The sequence below is a fragment of the Lygodium microphyllum genome, chromosome 30 (genome assembly GCF_053477565.2).
Source record: "Lygodium microphyllum isolate KBCC chromosome 30, Lygodium_microphyllum_v1.1.10, whole genome shotgun sequence".
Lineage (NCBI taxonomy): Eukaryota > Viridiplantae > Streptophyta > Polypodiopsida > Schizaeales > Lygodiaceae > Lygodium > Lygodium microphyllum.
Genome location: NC_141164.1, coordinates 20,449,806 through 20,462,987, shown reverse-complemented (window position 1 = coordinate 20,462,987; position 13,182 = coordinate 20,449,806). Strand labels below are relative to the sequence as shown.

Sequence of the window (13,182 nt, the reverse complement as noted above, 5' to 3'; positions counted from 1 at the left end):
ACTAGGCATGTCCATAATACTCTCATAGATTCAACAACAGCAGTAAAAACAACATCAGTAGCAGCAGCAACAATGACAAGAGATACATACCAACCAACCATCACCTCAATCTGCTCTATCAAACAAACCCTCAATGCGATGACCATTATTTTAGAAATCGAGAACATAGTGGGGGATTCAAGCCTAAGACACTATAGTAAGGCTCCAAACGGATATCCTAATCCCATATCAATGCAACCCTGAATCGTGCACCTGCAGTTGCTTCAGCACAGTCTCAACAGTAACAACATCATCATTATGCAAATCCATCGTCATCTTTGTGTACAACCCCCTACTCAAAACCACATCCTCTCCTCCTACTCACAAGAATCCCCCGATCTATGGAAGTCCAGAATAAAGATACAACAATGCTCTGCAAGATCGGACAAAAAGAGAAACAGATAATAACAAGTGAAAGACAATGGAATTCCAGGCTAGCATGTAGACTAGAATAACACACCTAATACATTTATTAACAAGGAAAATGTGGACAATAGTAGGACCATTGTCAAGCCAGCATCGTCGGTCGAAGTGTGTTGTCGAAGCCTCAATTGACTTGTATGATGGCGAGATTTGGAGAATAATGATATGTAGACTTTGAAGGAGGATTGCACATATTAAGCACACTTCAGATGATGCAGAGAATGAATGTGTGTGAAATGGTGATGTCGAAAGGAACAAGGGACGTTGCAATTGTGCCAATGGCTCAATAGAAAGGAAGATTTTGGAGCTAGTGATTGAGAGATGCTGGACCCTTTGCAGACAATCATGGAATTCCCAGCATGCAGAGAATGACGTACCCAATAGAAGTTATCGAGAGAGAGAGAGATCAGAGAGAGAGAGAGAGTTTGGACAACAATAGGGAGCATGGTCAAGCCAACATCATCGGTGGAGGTATGTTGCTGAAGCTTCAATTGACTTGCATGGACCCGAAGCCTGATCAGCATCACAAAGATTTGGAGAATAACGATCGATGCACCGACTTTGAAGAGGATCGCACATCTTAGTATTTCGGATGATGCAAACAACGAAAATTGCAGAGAACAAAGAGATTAGTAGAGAGAGAGAGATTGTGAAAGGTTGATGCTGGAAGAAACGAGGGACGCTGGCGCAGTTGTGCGCCGATGGCGCCATTGACATGAAGATTTTGGGAGTTGGGGGCAATATTGAGAGATGCTGTAGAAGTATGGATCGTGGGCTCCGCCATTCGCTCTGTTAGTAGTCGCAGGGTGATCCTCTCTGCAGCAGGAGTCAGGGCGGATCTCAATCAGGAGCGCGAAACGGCTGTGACAGGCTTCGAGACTGATGGAGATGGAGATGGAGGTGGCATGTGGGCTTGACGTATGGAAGAAAACCTCCAGTAATGAAACTTGTGCGGTTTCAGAGCTGTGACGACAGGCTTCGAGACTGATGGAGATGGAGATGGAGATGGAGGTGGAGGTGGCGTGTGGGCTTGACGTATGGAAGGAAACTTGTGCGGTTTCAGAGCTGACACACGTCCTTCCCGGGGTAAATTGAGGAAGGAAGGATTTAGCCGTGGTAACCCCGCCTTTTAACCTTGGTAGACCCGGCATGCCATCAAATGGTCTACCACAGTTCACTTTTGGAGAGAGAAGTGACCTCGCGGCTGAACTTCAGTGCTTTGGGCTTTAGGTCCGCTGAAGCTGACATCAAGGATAGAATATAAATCACAAAAGGCAAATAAGGATAGAAGCTAAATCATAAAAGAATACTTTTTTTAAATAATGCGTAGTTTATTTATTGAGAATGAAAAAATATCTAGAGTTGGACATGCACTGTCACATGCTTATCTACACTTAGTGAGCCTATGAAATGCTACCTTATACACATGTCTCTCTTTTTTTTAAGTCTACCTAATAAAGCAAGCGTATCCTTTTTACACATATTGACTAGAACTTCTTTGCGAAGAAGCCCTTCCTTCTTCATCGCTACTCTATTTCTATTCTTCCAGAGTGTGGACAGAACAACAACCCTTATGATATTCCACACTTTGATAGTCTCTTCATCAATTTTCCCTGGATCGCCTAGGAGTGCAGCTCTCATTCCTATGCCCTCGTTGAATTGTGCTAGCTTCATCCATTCTTTCATGCTTTTCCATGCCCCTCTAGCAACTCTACAAAACTAGAAGAGATGGTTGTTCGTCTCGGTATGAGTGTAGCATAGAGCACACAATGAGCTGCAATCCTTGAATTTTGCCAGTTTATCTCTTGTAGGGAGTTTCTTTGCAACAATCCTCCACAACAGCAGGTTCAGTCTTCTACTAAGAGAGGCCTTTAGAGCCCTCTTCAATCTGAACTTCCACACCTGGGGGGAGGTGTTAGGATATTGATCCTTCCACTCCTCCGCAACCTTGGAGACAATGGTTCTGTTGGCTTTGACAAAATCCCTCCTCTTTCTCATCTTCCACGTTGGTTTCCCTTTGTGGTTACCAAGACACATCAAAGCCTTTTTGGGGCCAACCTTAGCACTTGTCAGCCAGTAGTCTTTAACTTCATCAATCATGTGCTGGAGCAAATCAAATTCATATTGGGTGAGACTGAACTTTAGCTATATGTCCTCCTTGTCCATGACTTTGCACTCTTGCTGGTTCTAGATGTGTTCCCATCTAACCACACCTTTATAGGTCAAAGCCTTCTTTGTTCTATCTGTGATCCCCTCTGGGATTTCCTTGTTTTTGTAGGCATAAGGACAAGTCCAGATGGAGTGCAACAACACTGTGTCGCCTTCTTGCCAATCAAGCAATCTAAGCTGCTTCCTCCACATCTCAAGCAAATTGTGGACAGTGGGGTAGCCTTTGAACTTCATCTTATACCCAACTACAAGAATCCTTTCTTCCCAGCCAAGATTCAATCCCTTGTCACCATCAATTCTGGCCATCATAATAACACCTTTGATGATGCTGGCCTAGATTCTAGCCGTAGAAGCAGTTTGAAGAGCATCCTTTTAGCCTTGTCCTTTATGGGTTCAAGACCAAGGCCCCCATCAGTAATTTCAGTGGTAATACACTCCCAAGAGATACTATGCATTCTCTCTTTCCCCCCAATTTTCCATAGAAGTTCCCTCAACATCCTGTCCACCTTTTCCCACTGAGATTTTGCAAATGGGATGATAGAAGCAACAAACATCACCGCTAGTGAAAGTATTATGTCAAGCACCACAAGCTTTGTACCAAAACTTAAAGGCAGATTGGCATACTTGGATATCTTATTTTCAACTTTAGATACCAACCAGCTAAATTTATCCCTGGTGGAAGCACCTAAGGTAAGAGGGCCCCCCAAGTATCTAAACACTTGCCCGAGCTTGATCAGTTTACAACCCACTCCTTCAATCCAGTCCGGGGGGTCCTCCCCTCCAAGAAGCAGGATCTCAGATTTGTGTTGGTTGATCAGCTCACATGAGGCATTGGCAAATAGCTCTATGGTGCTCAAAAACTCTTCCACATTCTCCTTGCAAGCTTCTATGATGGAAGAATTATCATCCGTGAAGAGTTGCGTATAGAACTGTTTCCCATCTGGCAGGGGAAGACCTTTCAAGAGACCCTTCTGAACCTTCCAATCCAGCATCTTGAGTAAAGCATCTGTGGCAATAGCAAACATCAAGGGGGCAATGGGGCACCCTTGTCTAACAGACCTCTTGAGATGAAAAGCATGAGACATAAAGCCATTCACACTGAATTTAGCAAAAGCATTAGTGAACAAGGTTGCAATCATACTAACAAACCCAAGTTTATGCATAACATCCAAAAGGAAGTCCCACCTCAACCTGTCATTAGTGAACAAGGTTGCAATCATACTAACAAACCCAATTCCAAACCCAAGTTTATGCATAACATCTAAAAGGAAGTCCCACCTCAACCTGTCATAAGCTTTATCAAGATCCATATTAACTAAGACAAATTTCCCTTGGTGCTCAACACCATGCTCCATAGCCACACCAATGTTGAGGATAGCATTCTGAATATTTCTCCCCCACACAAATCCATATTGAGCCCTATGCAATACATATTTTAGCATGAACTTGACCCTGATAGCCAGAGCTTTGGTAATGACCTTGTAGGTTACATTTAACATTCTTAGTGGCCTCTAATGCTCGAGTTTAGTTCTAGCTACATTCTTAGGAATGAGCTTAATGAGACCCTCATTGAACTTAGTAGGAATCTGACCATCCTTGATGCATTTATTTGCTAATGCACATAGATCATTTCCACAGATAGACCACAAAGTTTGGAGCACTTTCGCAGGAATTCCATCAGTACCTGGGGACTTACCCCTCTTCATTTTTGACAAAGCAAATTTTAACTCCTCAACTGAAAATGGTCTAGCTAACAAAGTAGCAGGTACAACAAGCCCAATGGGCTCCAGCATTAACTGCAGATTATGCTCATACTTAGGGTCCACCATTGGATGGCTGAAGCCCAACAATACTTGAGAGATGACTAACAAAGACACAAGCAATGGATACATCATCGTTGCGCTCCTTTCCCTCAGCATCCACCATCGAGCAAATAGTCACTCTACATTGTTTTTGTTTCAAAGCATGGAACAATGCAGGTGTGGGAGCATCATCCTTTATCATAGCCTTGCCCTTTAATTGTATCTTGATAGCATTCATTTTCTTGCTTTCCTCATTCCTCAAATAACTCTCGATTTCATGCAATATCACGACCATGTACCGGTCACCATGTGACACTTGCAATGTAGTGCTGACACACTCCCTTGCTTTAATTGCTAGTTCATATTGCCCGTGCCTTTCCCTTGCTATCCTCCTACCATGGCTTTTGGCTAGACTAGTAATAGCATTAATGCCACTCTTGACTTTGACAATCGGGTCCTCAGCCTCTTTAGTGATAGTGCTCCACTATGCATGCATCTTTTTCACAAACCTTTTGTCTTTGAGAAAAGAGCAATTGAAGTGAAAAGAGGAAGGACCGTGCCTAGCCCCATTGGTCCCTATCAACTTCACAGTTACCTGAATAGGTAGATGATTTGATGCAGTAAATTCATTGATGGTTTGGACCCTCGATTTGGATGCAAGCCACCACCCCCCATGCATCGCATAGGCTCTATCAAGCCTGGCAACGCGCCAGTTATCGCCTTCTTGTTTATTTTGCCATGTAAAGGGTGCATTCCCACCACCCACCGACATCAATGCCAAGTTTGCAATATCAAAGTCTCTATGAAGAGCATTCCATGCATTTCTTTCTTTAGCAAGCATCATGTTGGCCTTGTGAGACCTATCAGACTCATGTAAAGTCATGTTCCAATCCCCTACTAAGATGGCATGCTACTGTGAAAGCGCGCTGGTAAGTTCCTCCCAAACATCAGCTCTACCATGAGAATCATTGGGACCATAAACAGACTAAATGTCAAAGCAAAACCCATCAGAGATGATCCGGATGCCCAAGAATGCATCACTGGTAGCAGAAGAGATCAACATGGGTTTGAAATAGTGACATGCAATTTGCAGAATAAGTACTCCGTTTGCACATAAAATCTCACAACAATCTGAGATCTCTGCTCTGCCCTACTTTCCAATGCATCCACATGCACTATCCAAGAGAAAGAGTGAAAGAATGGGAGTGCTTCTTACCTATTGCTTGCCTCCTCGAATCTTTGCTTATGCTCCTTCACTTCATCCTTTAAAACTAGCTTATCTTAGTGGCGCCACTCTGATACTATATCAAGAATCGCGTAGTGGGGGAACTTGCTTGAGTTGTTGCATCAAACACACACCATACACACAAGAGGAAGCTTACTCAAGAACACAAGAAGAGAGATAGAGGCCAAAACATTTTGTTGTTGGTTTTTTTTTTTCTTCTTCTTTCTCACCTAATACAATGTACACAAAGTATAGATAATATACAACATAAAGGAAAGGGACCTACGAAGTCAAACAATGCATAATTGTCTCTTTTGCCATTATCAAGGTGCCACCCTTCCCACTGTAGTTTGCTCTTACAAAGCATTTGTAACCATTGAACTGAATACATTCCGTATCAGTCTTGCCAATTTTTACCTCTTGTAGAGTAAGAATATCAGGCTTCCTCATAGCAAGCAACCTTCTGTATGTACTCTTTCTACCTTTTGAGCATAATCCCCTAATGTTCCAGGAGATTAGAGTGATTTTCCCGGATGTGTCAACCATCATAAAATTCACCATATAACTCAACTATATTATCTTCATCATCATGCAGTGCAGCATAAACCTTGCAATCCACCAAAGGTTGTCGAGCTTCTTTTTTGTAAGCCATGAGGTTCTTTGGTTTAGCAGTCTTACTCTTTGCAAGATCCTTGCTGTCAAGTTTGATATCCTTGCTTCCATTGGGATCCGTTGTCCTTACTGTTAGACGGACCAACATTGTTTTTTTTTCCAGTATTACCAACTTGCCTTGTGGCCCCTTGCATTTTTTCAACCTCTTTATTCTTTTGCTCACCCTTCTTCTATGCAGCAGGTTCCTTAGCAAGTTGATTGCCAGCAGCTTCCTTTGCTGTGCAATCTTGCGCAAAGTGCCCAGTCTTCCTGCAAATATAACATGCATCTAGAAAGGAGCTAAACTTGACCTCAATGCATAGTTCCAGACCATGCGGGTGGAAGACTTCCAAATATTATGGTATCTCTTTTTTGCGATCTCAAAATATACATGCTTTCTTTTTTGCCCTGAGTTTTCCATCATGCATGGTTGGAATGTAAAGCACCCTCCCCAAGGTTTCTGCAAGGACACCGAGCTCACCATCCAACTAGTCAGGTAGAACAGGAAAACTAATCCACACCGGACATTCATGTAACAGTGAATCATTAGGGTTAAAGCTAGGGCTCTAGGGCATTGCATAGACATAATTTCCTTTGAAATTGATTGCATAGGCCACAACCCACTCACTCTCTTGCTTAGAGCTAACCATGGCCAGAAAGAATCTTGTGCCCAAAAGCTTATACTGCATGAGGATGGCTCTCCTATGATAAGTGAGAGCAAACCACTTGGGGAACTCATCTTCGTTTGGAACCTTCCCCATAAAATAGAAAAACAGACCATAAGTAAAGAGATCAGCATACCTATGCTTGATCCTCTGTTATTAGTGAGAGAGCAACTGGTGCTCTGAATACCTTGCCACCTTTGGTTGAGGCTTCATTTTTTTTGTCTTTAGTGATGAGTTTGACTTTCTCTTTGACCTCTTTCTCCACCTCTTCCATATTAACTTGGTCATTTTCAACAGCATGCAGATAGTTGCACTCCATGCTCTCGCCATTGCAAAGGGCCTTCACCGACTGCTCCACTATGAGCTCATCCCCCGCTCGCTTCTCACCTCTAGGAGCATGCATGAAGGCGGCTATGGGGGGCCACCCCAATAGGGGCATGCCACGGCAGCCAAGCTGTGCCAAGAGGCACGTGCTCAAAGTGCAGCAGACGCAAGTTCGAGGAGACGCCTCAACAACCCCTCTTGGGTTTCTTCTTTCCCACACTCCATAAAAGAAGACTTGCGGGGTATTTCTAGAAGAATTTTTAAACTGGCTTTGAAGTTTATACACTAAAAATTTAAATCCCGATTTTCCGTCAAATGCTCAGTAGTAAGCGCGAGTAGCTATCTATAATAAATGCGGACGAGGAGGTTGCACCATCGTCTCTAGCAGTGAGTTACAGCAGCAGGGTGGTGGTGAGTGAAAGACCTCTTGTCTGTCTGTGTCTCTCGCTCGCGCGTGTCTCTTCTTGGTGCATTTGGGAGCATGAGGTGGTCGCGCGCCGGCTTCCTATGGAGCCTTGTGATAGTCGGCCTGGTGGCTCTGGCGCAGCTGTGGACGCGGCAGCCCTTCGTCTCGCGCTGCCCTGGCTGGTTCGCCTCATGCAGAGAGCTATCCCGCGGCAGGTCCAAGCCCTACTATGCAGGCCTTCCCATCCTTGGCAGGGCCGCCCGCCAGCATCAAGCTCGGCTCCAGCGCCCTCGCCATCCATTGGATCCCCTCACCTTCTCAGAGATCCATCAGGTATGCCCCTTAGACGGGTGTCTGCTCTCACACACACACACACACACACACACACACACACACACACACACACACACACACAAGACCTAAGGAAAGAGAAAAACTATGGAGTTTCCTGTACATGAGCTTTAAGGCATCTGAGATGCTCTCATTCAATAGTTCCATGGCTTCCTTTGCTTCCTTCATCTTTAGGGACCTAATACGCTTTCCTTCGTCTTTGATATTGAATGGCGACATTTCCTTCTTTATGCATCCGAGAAGTTTTACTGCGTACACAAGAAGTTTTTGACATTTTCCCATACGGGAGAAGGTCCCTTGTTTTTCCCTACAGTGTTCATCATGAGCTTCTCCACTGGGGGCACGGCATACCTAGCTAAGGGCGGTTGGGGCCAAGGGGCTGCCAGCGTGGGGTCGCTGAAGCTCATGATATCGCCTATAATTCACAATGTGGAAGTTATGTTGGGAATCTGTCTAAAACATATTGTGATTAAATGGTGGAATTTCCTTAATATGCATCTAAGAAGCTTTATGCATCATTAGCACTGAACGCATGCAGCCTTTCCCTAGCATTTCCTTGTACAATGCTCCGAAAAGTGGAGATGAACCAAGAAAATCATCTATACATCTGTACTAATCCTTAGTCATCAATGCAAATATTGCACTGTTGTCATCTTGGCATAGCTTGTTTAGGCCTAATGCACCAATTGATTTACATTGGAAGGATAAGTAAATCTCTTGAGAGTTGATGCACCAGGTACGGGCCCTCCTAATGCTCAACAACAGCTCTTCTGAATCTGACTCGAAGGCCTCCTTGCACGTTGCAACTCTGGAAGAGCCCGACAAGGAAGTTGTTCTGGCATGGAAAGAAGGGGACGCACTGCCTCCTCGCAAAGCTTTTGCTATAATTGTGGATGATTCAATCACATACAAAGTAGTGATTGACCTCACCTCAAACACAGTTGAAACCCGGGATGTGCACCATGGCAGTGGCAAGCCATCCCTCAACCTTAATGACATGATTACAGCAAGTAAAGTTGCTGCAGAGTACCCTGAACTCTTGCAGTCCTTGAGAAGCAGGGATTTAGATAAGGAAGAGGTTATTTGCGTTCCTATTTCCATAGGATGGTATGGAGAAGTCGAGGACGAAGGCAAGCGCCTGGTAAAGGTGCAATGCTACTATAAATCTGGGACTTCAAACTTCTACATGCGACCCATTGAAGGGATAACACTCGTGGTTGATCTCAAACTTGAAAAGGTCAGTTTTTAAATGTAGGTCCTTCTCTGAGGTTCTTTTTTTTGGTTTTGTTTTGTGAAGCTTTGAGTGTGATTGCTCATCTAGTCGTTATCTCTATTGAGCATTGTGTGATGTATCTGTTCTTCTTAGAAGCTTTTGCATTTTCTTCTTTGAAGATACATCAAAATGCACCTTCTTTATCATGCATGCGTTCCAGTCTTGTGGTTATGTCAAACTTTAGGGCCCAAATTCTATCACTTCTTGCAGGATAGATTACTTAAAGGTCATGTTCAAGTTTACGTAATTCGAGATGCCTTACGGAAGGAGTATGCTGTTCTAATTGGCTGTCAACCAATTGCATGGTCAGGTTGTTAAGTATATTGAGTATGACAGTGTGCCCTTACCCCAAGCTGAAGGCACGGATTTTTCTATATCTGCTCAGAAACCTCCATTTGTCAAACCTTTAAATATGATCTCTTTGGAACAGCCGGATGGACCGAGCTTTGCTGTAGAAGGGCACAACATTAAGTGGGGAAACTGGGAATTTCATGTCAAACCAGACTATAGAGCAGGATCCATCATTTCACAAGCTATGATCAAAGATCAAGAGACTGGTTCCATGCGAAGTGTCCTTTACAAGGGCTTTGCCTCTGAACTCTTCGTGCCTTACATGGATCCCTCAGAAAGTTGGTACTTCAAGTCATACTTGCTTGCAGGGGAATATGGTTTGGGATTGCAAGCATCATCTCTTCAGCCTCTAAATGATTGTCCACGAAATGCATACTACATGGATGGGATTTTTGTAAATGCAGATGGGAATCCATATCTCAGGCCAAATTTATTGTGCATTTTTGAAAGCTACTCAGGTGATGTTGCGTGGAGGCATACGGAGAGCCCCATATCTGACAAAAATGTAAGATGATTCAAGGAACCTCTTTTCTTGCATTTAATGGAAAAGCATACATTCCAAAACTTGCATCGTGGTGTCTAGCAGGCTTTTGAAAGGATGTAATTAGTCTAAGTTCTATACTATAATTATTGTAGCTCAGAGAAGTGAGACCTAAGGTGACATTGGTGGTTCGTGTTATTGCTTCTGTGGAGAATTTGGACTATATTCTCGATTGGGAGTTTCAGACAGATGGCCTGATTCGTGTCAAAGTAAGGCAAGGATAGTTGTCTTTCTCATTGCAAAGAAACTCTTTCATTTTCTGCCATATGGCTTTTGCTACTGCATTCTTGTCTTCTGATTTTTGCTGCATTGTAGGTTGGAATGAGTGGCATTTTGGCGGTGAGAAGTACAGCATTTGAAAGCATGGACGAGGCTGCTGAGGCAAATGAGAAGTTGTATGGAACCATGTTAGCAGAAAATACTGTGGGTGTGATTCATGATCAGTTTTTAACTTTCTATTTGGATCTTGATGTGGATGGCACAGACAACACATTTATACAGAGCAAATTGAGGAAAAGGCAAGTTCCCAAGGGCAGGTCCCCAAGGAAAAGCTATTGGGATGTGGAGGAGTTAGTGGCCAAAACAGAAGCTGATGGAAAAGTGAAGATCAGCCTTTTTAAACCTGCAGAGTACAGGGTAATAAATCCAGGGAGAAGGACCAACGTTGGTAATTATGTTTCTTACAAAATTGTGCCTGGGACGACAGCTGGCAGCCTTCTTGCACTCGACGATCCACCTCAAATTCGTGCTGCATTTACAAACAACCAGGTTCATTTTCTGAGTGCATGTACCATCCCTCTTTTAGATTGTGAAAAGTTTATGCATACCAAAGTATCTAGTTCATATGTATAGCAGGATTCTAGTGTGGCCAGCTGACAATGATGTATTGGCTACTACCATACTGACAAAACTATTACTGGGGTATCTTGAATGCTTACAGATGTGGGTCACACCATACAACAGAAGTGAGGAGTATGCAGGAGGCCTTTTTGCTTACCAGAGTCAGGGAGAAGACACCCTTACTAGGTGGGCAAGAAGGTAAGACCACAGATATGATGCAGGCATACACACATGATATGCATATATGTGTCTGCTACTCACTGCTCTGCCATAAACCACCAAAAGAGAACAATTAACCAATCACAAAGCTCTGCAGATCTCAAATGTCAAATGCGAGGATGTGTGTACTATCAGCTAGTACTGTGAACTCTCATGAAGTAAAGGCTGCACAATGTATGTTTTACATTGGAATTGCTGATCTCTCTCTTACTTGCTTACTGTAGGGATCGGCCTATCGAGAATCAGGATATTGTTGTGTGGTACACGGTTGGTTTTCATCATATACCCTGTCAGGAAGAGTTTCCAGTAATGCCAACTATGACAGCAAGCTTTGAGCTTAAGCCAACCAACTTCTTTGAAAGCAATCCCATCATTAAAACACACCCAAATTATGAAAAAGACCTGCCTCAGTGCACGAGTTCTGCCTAATGATATGCTGAACCTTGTTCATACATGCTGATATTTATATTCAGAACTAGGTGCCTCTGCTGCCAAATGTGGAACAGCACACCGCACAAAGACCGAACCTGGAGAAAGGCAAGAACTTCAATGGGTGCACAGAAACTCTTGATTTCATGTTCATCAAGTCATGTATAGGTCGTCATGCTTGTCGAAAGCACAGCTTTGGTGGATGAGATACTGTGCCCCAGGCAGATAGTCCGTGCAAATGCACAGTTAAGTTATTAAGTTATTCGTTCATTTGATCTATGCTCTGGTGCTGTAGCAAAAGTGGACAAAACGTGCAGATTGTCCGGAAGAACTTAATCCTCCAACATGTGCTTTGTAGGCCATGCTTCAAGTCTTCTCTGACGCACTACATGTGCATACGGATACGGGGTTTTAAGAGTCCATCATCTTTCCCTCCTATTCCCTCTCGCCTTTATAAAGTTGGTCTTGGTATGGAAAGTTGAAGGTTGCAAATACCCTAGTGTACCCTAACACCTTGAGACTTTAAAGTTCATTAGCCCTTGAGAAGGGAAGTCCTTGAATAAGATTAACTTGTAAAGAATTTAATTATAAGTAAATAATGCTTTCTTCCAGCGTGACAAGCTTGCAAATACACAGGTTTCTTGTGTTAAAAGGAAACGTGGTGTTGTGCTCACAAAGGAGTTCTTTGAGAAGCCAACATCAACACTGAATTGATTGAATGGATTACATTCTGCGACCAATTAGTACTATAATATAATCCTAGATTAGAAGTGTGAGAGTAGTAGAGCAAGATAATGGGATTTGAACATAGTGTGAGAACGAGAGTTGGATGATGGAATCTTAGCTTTTATCATGTTAGTGCACACGCAGACTGTTTACATTCATGTTGTGTGCATGTATGCATTTTATATAAGTTTTGTAAAGCTTTACATGTTAGTGCACATGCATGCTGTTTACATTCATGTTGTGTGCATGTATGCATTTTATGAGTTTTTGTAGTGCTAATATTTCTACCAATGAGTTGTAGCTCAGCAAGTAGGACAATTGCATGTGCTTGAGTAATAGGAGTTGAAGGGTTCATACTTACAATCAAGTAGCTTTATATTCCCTCACCTTGAGCAAAAGGGAAGTGTAGTCACAAACTAGTCAAATTTGATACATTATAAAGAAATGTGCTGCTTAGCCTCCTTTTATTTTGAGGGCAAGCAAATTACATACCTAGCAACTACAATTTTGTATGGGCTCAAGTATGTGTACCATTGTGGAAAGGCAAACCTGAGTGTAATGTTAAGCCTTTGGTACAATTTTGCATGGGCACACATGCTTCAAGCATGTGTACCATTGTGGAAAGGCTAACTTGAGTGTGATGTTAAGCGTTTGGCACCAAATGTTTATATAGAAGTTAGATGTGCTAGTAAGAAGGCTTTTCGAAGAAGATTATGTAAGCTTTCTTATATTCAAGAGTAGGAAGTTA

The 13,182-nt window shown here is 43.0% G+C and overlaps 1 protein-coding gene across 1 annotated transcript; it reads left to right on the top strand.

The window, feature by feature from the left end:
• Positions 1-7,607: 7,607 nt before the first annotated feature.
• On the top strand, positions 7,608-12,883 carry LOC148009610 (amine oxidase [copper-containing] gamma 1-like). The gene is made up of 7 exons (XM_087673068.1): positions 7,608-8,037; positions 8,792-9,292; positions 9,639-10,184; positions 10,316-10,429; positions 10,536-10,988; positions 11,161-11,258; positions 11,504-12,883. The coding sequence occupies exons 1-7, from the start codon at positions 7,780-7,782 to the stop codon at positions 11,706-11,708; spliced, it is 2,175 nt and encodes a 724-aa protein (XP_087529194.1). The 5' UTR covers positions 7,608-7,779; the 3' UTR covers positions 11,709-12,883.
• The last annotated feature ends 299 nt before the right edge of the window (positions 12,884-13,182 follow it).

Bases quoted from the DNA above. Each gene is read 5' to 3' on its own strand.
- LOC148009610 (XM_087673068.1), top strand. From the start codon at position 7,780: ATGAGGTGGTCGCGCGCCGGCTTCCTATGGAGCCTTGTGATAGTCGGC. The intron at 9,293-9,638 runs GTCAGTTTTTAA...TTGCATGGTCAG, and splicing joins TTGATCTCAAACTTGAAAAG to GTTGTTAAGTATATTGAGTA. The intron at 10,185-10,315 runs GTAAGATGATTC...TAATTATTGTAG, and splicing joins GCCCCATATCTGACAAAAAT to CTCAGAGAAGTGAGACCTAA.